Genomic DNA, 5961 nt, shown 5'->3' on the forward strand with positions numbered 1-5961 from the left:
CCACTGAGTTGCTCTGGTATGCAGATGATAGGCTACTTCTCAGCAGGAAGTGAATACTGTTCCGCACAATGTTACTCTAAACAAGAGGTTCCATCTACTGTTTACATTTGATATTGCAATAGTCATCACTCATTTTGATTATTTTTAAAAGATAGATTTTTATTTTAAATTACACTTCCAGAACGGGCAGTAATCTTATTAAAACAAACTATAGTGTATATTAGTGAATAAGTAGCATCTGATATCACTTTCTGTAACTTTTTTGTTACTGAACCGACTGCTATTCAGCTGTCAGATTTTTACGGTCAGGTAACATTCTCATGAAAAATACAATCAGTTTCAGAACACTAAAGGTAAAATCCAAGGCATTCCAGGAATTTAAACACATTTTGTTGATGTGATGTCAAGGGGTTTTTGTCAAACAGCATTGTGTTTCCTGGTTGAGTGAGGGACATGAAGTGTCTACATTCAACAAAACCTTTTTCCCAGTTTGTCAGTCAACATGGAAATCACGGTAACAGAAATCAGTCTCTACTGCTACGTCTAGCGTGATTTCTTCTGGGCTCACATTACAGATTTTCTACCCGATAACACGAAAACACATCTAACACTGCATTGAGTTCACCCCTGACCGACTATGATCGGCATTTGCTCTGGCTGTTTCAGCTGAAGGCTGTTTGAGACACATTTCTAGATTCTTCTATTGTCAAAGAATGTGCCTTCTAAGAATTAATTTATATAATTAGGAATCACAAAGAGTTCAAAGTGCCCTATAAGAACAAATAAATCTGTAGAAAATAATCTCTAGTAATTTTCTGCATAGACATTATCTGTTAAGTTACATTTAACCCTAAAACACAACACAATGTAATGTGTAATTCAAAATATGGGTAAAACACCTGTAAAAAAAAAAAACCCTACATATTAACACAGTACACTATACACAGAAGTTGTAATGTCCAGAGCTCAATATTAGTACAAAAAATGATTGTAATTATTTACCTCTATACATCGTATGAAATGCTATTTAGCACCTTGAAACTATTTGTGGACTCTTACCGAATTCTGAAAGCAGTAGTAGAGCTGTGTAAGAAATGGATGCTGGTGAGCCAGAGTCAGCACTCTCTTCTCAATCATGGTTGCTTCTACATCATCTTCTTGCAGTATGACATCCTTCTTCAGCATTTTTACAGCAAACACCCTGTGGTCACTTTTTAGACGAGCCAACATCACCTACGCACATACATACAATTATAGATTTATGTGGGTTAAAAGTGCATGTCTGGTTTACAAGTACACTTTTAAAAATACAGGTTTCAAACGGGGGTTTTGCAGCGATGCCACAGAACTATTTTCCTCTTAGTGTGACGAACATTTTGAAAATCTAAAGAACCTTTTCCACTATAAAGAACCTTTTGTGTTATAAAAAGGTTCCATGGATGGTAACAGTTCTTCATGGAACCACAAATGCCAATAAAGAACATTTATTTTTAAGAGTGTACAGCTGAACTGGTATTGGATTTGACATAGTGATGCCGTAAATGGTACTGTGTTTTTATCATAAAATTCTGTCAAATAACTGTTACAATGCTGCAAAACAAATAACTTTTCACCAAAGCAAGAATAGTAATGCACAGTGAGCAAATTGCAAAATGTACAAGTCAATGGTAACACTTTAGTATAGGGACCAATTCTCACTATTAACTAGTTGCTTATTAGCATGCATATTATTAACATATTGGCTGTTTATTAGTGCTTATAAAGCACATATTCTGCATGACCATATTCTACATCCCTAATTCTACCCAATACCTAAACTTAACAACTATCTTACTAACTATTAATAACTATTAATTAATGAAAGCAAAAGTTGTAATTAATGGTTTGTTAATGGGGAGAACTGGACCTTAAAATAAAGTGTGACCAAAAATGTTGATACTATTTTTTTAATGAATCTATTAGTCTGCATTTACATTGCTTGATTTTGATGAATTATATTCTCTACTGTCTATTGCTATGGTTATCACTATGTCAATTATTGCAATTTCAAAAGTGAAATCTCGCAATTATATGACAGATAAGGGATTTATATGTAACTCCCAAAACTTTGCTGTACAGTATATGTAGACATTGGCCCATATTTCTGAATGGATTATGTGTAGCCTAAAGTGCACAAAGAGACAAAAAGCTGCCACTCACTTCAGTTCATCCCCATCTCACAAAATTATATTTGATAGTTATAATCAATAAAGCAGATGAGAGGATTCGCGAGCATGCAGAACACTGGAGTCTTAAAAAAATCCAGTTTGAGCGGTGAGTGAATTCTGACTAACTTGAACGCAATGGCCAATCAGAGGTGTACAAGAAATCAACAGCTATATCTGTGATTGGCTCCACTGCTCAACGCTACAAAAACACGTTGTAAACAAAACTTTTAATGCTGTCCAGAGCACAAACACAAAAACGCACTGGAGAGGTTGCCAAATCTGTATCGCTAATATCCTATTATCACAGTCTTAACTGAACTGCTCTTGCTTTCATCTGAGGGTGCTTTTCACTGTGTGAGAAAATGATCGTGTGGCATCAGAGTGTGAGAACAGTGGCATTTGCATGAGTTTCACACTGAATGCATGAGAGTTGGCAGCCCTGCCAGTATGTCTCACCTTGCCAAAGCTGCCTTTTCCCAAAACCTGCAAGAAACTGAAGTCTTCCAGACCAACTTTAACAGTATCTTCCTCTGGCTCTTCAAGCGTCGGCTGTATGCTTTTAATGGAGTTCTGACCCTTTATTCCTGTCATGTGCAGAGAACTCTGTGAAAAAGTAAGCAGATATGTAAGCAAACACAAATGTGGAGAAATATCTCACAAACAAAATAAATGTGCATTTAACAAAACCAAATATTCCCTAATAAAGGAGGCTTTTTGAGACAGTTGTTCTGACATTACCTGAGACTTTCTTTTAGAGAGCGTGTTGAGCAATCCAATCTCTGACAATTTGCTGGCAAGTTCAGCACTGTTCACCCCACAGTTAAGTGCAACATTCTTTTCACAGCGTTTGTGGATGTTCAACTTGCAACCTGGATGAATCGACACCACACAGATGACAACAACAATCTTGTCCCTATTGTATTTCAATACATTTCAAGTCGAGTAAATATGTGCTTACTCTTGCATTGGAGTCCCTGTTTGATCAGGCCGTAAAGTAAAGATCCGCAGTGGTTACAGTATGTGGGAACTTTGTAGTTGTGCTCTCTAAACTGGTGGGGTAGATTGATGCTAAAGCCCTGTCTTTGGCCCTGTACACAAAATAATATGTATGTGGGAAACTGATCCACAAGACACAATTTTGTCATATGCATTTACATACACACACTCTTACCTCATTTGAATCTTTCTTCATACGTGTACACTCACTTACAACCAAATCATGACACCTCTTGTGAACCACACACGCACACACTAGAATAATGAGGCATAAAAGTGAATGTTGTTAATCCTTGTGCATGCAGTATGTTAAAACATATGGGGAAATTATTATTCCACTAATATTAGTAAACATGCTTACCTTGACACTGATAACCTTGCTTTCCAAAAACACCCCTGGGGAATGATTATATACTTTTAATCACTTGGCATAACACATATTATGCAAGTCTGATTTGTTGATTGTTTTATGTGCATGAAGGTGTGTTTTCAGTGCAAGTCTCACCAGATGAAGTTGTTGCAATGGCAGCAAAAAGTAGGCTGGGGAAGGAAGGTTGCCATAAACTTATGTCCATAGACTTGGTGGACCTTTCTTTTCTTCAAAGCTTTTTGCCTTTTTCTTGTAAACTTTTTATGGGGTCTCAGTCCATTCACAGCTTCATCTGAAATTCATGGCAACACTCAGTAAGCACAATTAAATTGCTTACAAAATTAAGCATAAAGTTAAACAAAGTGTTATGGGTAAGTACTAGTTTAACTGTTATGATCCCTATAAATTTTCAAAAGAATAAAACTTAAAAGAGAGCTTGTGTATCATGTTGAAAGACAAAAATACAACAAAATCTTTAAGAGACAAAAAATGGTGAACAAAACATTCCCTTCATCAGGGACTAAAAGAAAAATGGCACATCAGGTTTCATTCATAGCTTAACTGACTACCATAAACGTTCTAATTAATAATTAGTAAATCTTCATAGCAGACTAACACAGAAACACATAATCAGCATAATTATATTAAAATCAAATAACTATAATTACACAGAATATAATTGATTTTTATACAATAATAATAAAAATAATAATAAAATAAACAGATATGGTTAAAAAATAAAATAAAATAAAAATATCTATAGTTATCAAAAACAGCTAACCATCTGTAAAGGAGCCGGTGAGAGAGATGAAGATATACACACTCCCCTCGGGTTCCAGTTTCACCTGGAAGAAGAGATACTCAGTGAGATAACACTTTAAAAGCTCACTAAAACTACTCTAGGTGCTGACTGACAATATGATCAAATATCACTTTTAACAAAAGCTTCCTAACATTTAGCAGGCCTGATACACTCTCAGAAGAAATGGTACAAAAGCTGTCACTGGGGCGGTACCCTTTCAAAAGGCACACCTTTGTACCTATAAAGAGTCCATATTGGTACCTTAAAGGTACATATTAGTACCTAAATGGTACAAAAGTGTACCTTTTGAAAAGGTACCGCCCCATTGCCAGCTTTTGTACCTTTTTTTCTGAGAGTGTATATGGAGGACATACTTTATTTCCTTCACAAACAAACTAAAAAAATATTTTTAAAATCCTAAACATTTTTAAAATACGTACTTATTTTACAATGTGATTATATATCACATGTCAAAATATTGTGTTAGCCTGAACACATAAATATTTAACATTTTAAATTTAAAAATTACAAATTTTTAAAAAGCACTAGACTTTTCACTAAGCTGGTAACCCTGACATTACTGTAAAGGTGACACATTTAGGTAAATGAAAATGTTCTTAGAGAGTGAGCTCTTATTACTATGAGTGAAAGCTTGTTTGGTTTAATGTATAACATAACATAATATAACATCATATTTAACTGCAGCATATTATCAGAGTCGTATCTCTAGCTTGTCACACTAACCTTCTAGCACAGTCTTAGTCATTCTATCTTGCCATCTAAGTCATTCTCTCACTTATTATCATTTAGCTTGCCCTGCCATGTGCGAGGAATTCCTATAACAAGAAAAGCAGGAAAGCAGGACGAGCTGGTTCAGGGAGTCAAGTCCACAGCACGCACCACCAAACACAACAAGCGCTTCAGGGATCGGAAGGTTTAAGCATTGACCCAACCACTTCAATAGTATTTAAAAAGCTTAAAATTTAAAGAGACCAACCCAGCATCTGATAGGAAACTTTAAAAAAAAAAAAAAAAAAAACACTATAACTAGGTTGCCAGTAAACCGCCATGAGAGATGCAAAGATAACTAGTATTTAATTGACCAACAGCTCTGAAGCCAAAGCAGGGGTTTACCCACAAATCAGCAGATATGTTCAGCCCTCTACGGACACCTTGGCAATTGAATCGCCATTGGCTAGTAAAGTTTACTCGCCATATCTAAAAGTACACTCTTAACATCAGTCAGTCAAGCATTATAATATGATAATCAATATTATTTAATGATAGAACTTTAGTAATTAGAATTAAAACTTGATAACCATGTATGAAAGCATATTAGTCATTTTAACTGAACTTCGGACTGGTGGTGGTGCTTTTTTGGTCATTCAGTGTTTCTGTAAAAAAAAAAAAAAAAACATTTGGGAAGAGCTGACAAAAATACTGATTAGATAATAATGATACGAATTCTACTAATAAGAACAATAGAAAACGCACCAAGGATTAATGAGCTACTGGATTCATGAATATTAATCAGGTTATGTGTGTTCGCACGAACTGATTTGCTGAAATCAAAACAGGGACGATAA

The 5961-nt window shown here is 35.2% G+C and overlaps 1 protein-coding gene across 1 annotated transcript in view; it reads right to left on the reverse strand.

Moving 5' to 3' along the window:
* LOC107743988 (protein kinase C eta type-like) overlaps positions 1 to 5961 on the reverse strand; it is a 22561-nt gene that overhangs the window by 11897 nt on the left and 4703 nt on the right. Inside the window, exons 2-9 of the mRNA XM_016557451.1 lie at positions 4355 to 4418; positions 3709 to 3865; positions 3565 to 3599; positions 3379 to 3458; positions 3166 to 3295; positions 2946 to 3076; positions 2664 to 2810; positions 1060 to 1233 (exon numbers count right to left, since the gene is read on the reverse strand). Of these exons, the coding sequence (XP_016412937.1) occupies positions 1060 to 1233; positions 2664 to 2810; positions 2946 to 3076; positions 3166 to 3295; positions 3379 to 3458; positions 3565 to 3599; positions 3709 to 3865; positions 4355 to 4418 (918 nt within the window). The remainder of the gene's footprint in view (positions 1 to 1059; positions 1234 to 2663; positions 2811 to 2945; positions 3077 to 3165; positions 3296 to 3378; positions 3459 to 3564; positions 3600 to 3708; positions 3866 to 4354; positions 4419 to 5961) is intronic.

The sequence above is a fragment of the Sinocyclocheilus rhinocerous genome, unplaced genomic scaffold (assembly GCF_001515625.1).
Source record: "Sinocyclocheilus rhinocerous isolate Xijiao unplaced genomic scaffold, SAMN03320098_v1.1 scaffold2542, whole genome shotgun sequence".
NCBI classification, from domain to species: domain Eukaryota; kingdom Metazoa; phylum Chordata; class Actinopteri; order Cypriniformes; family Cyprinidae; genus Sinocyclocheilus; species Sinocyclocheilus rhinocerous.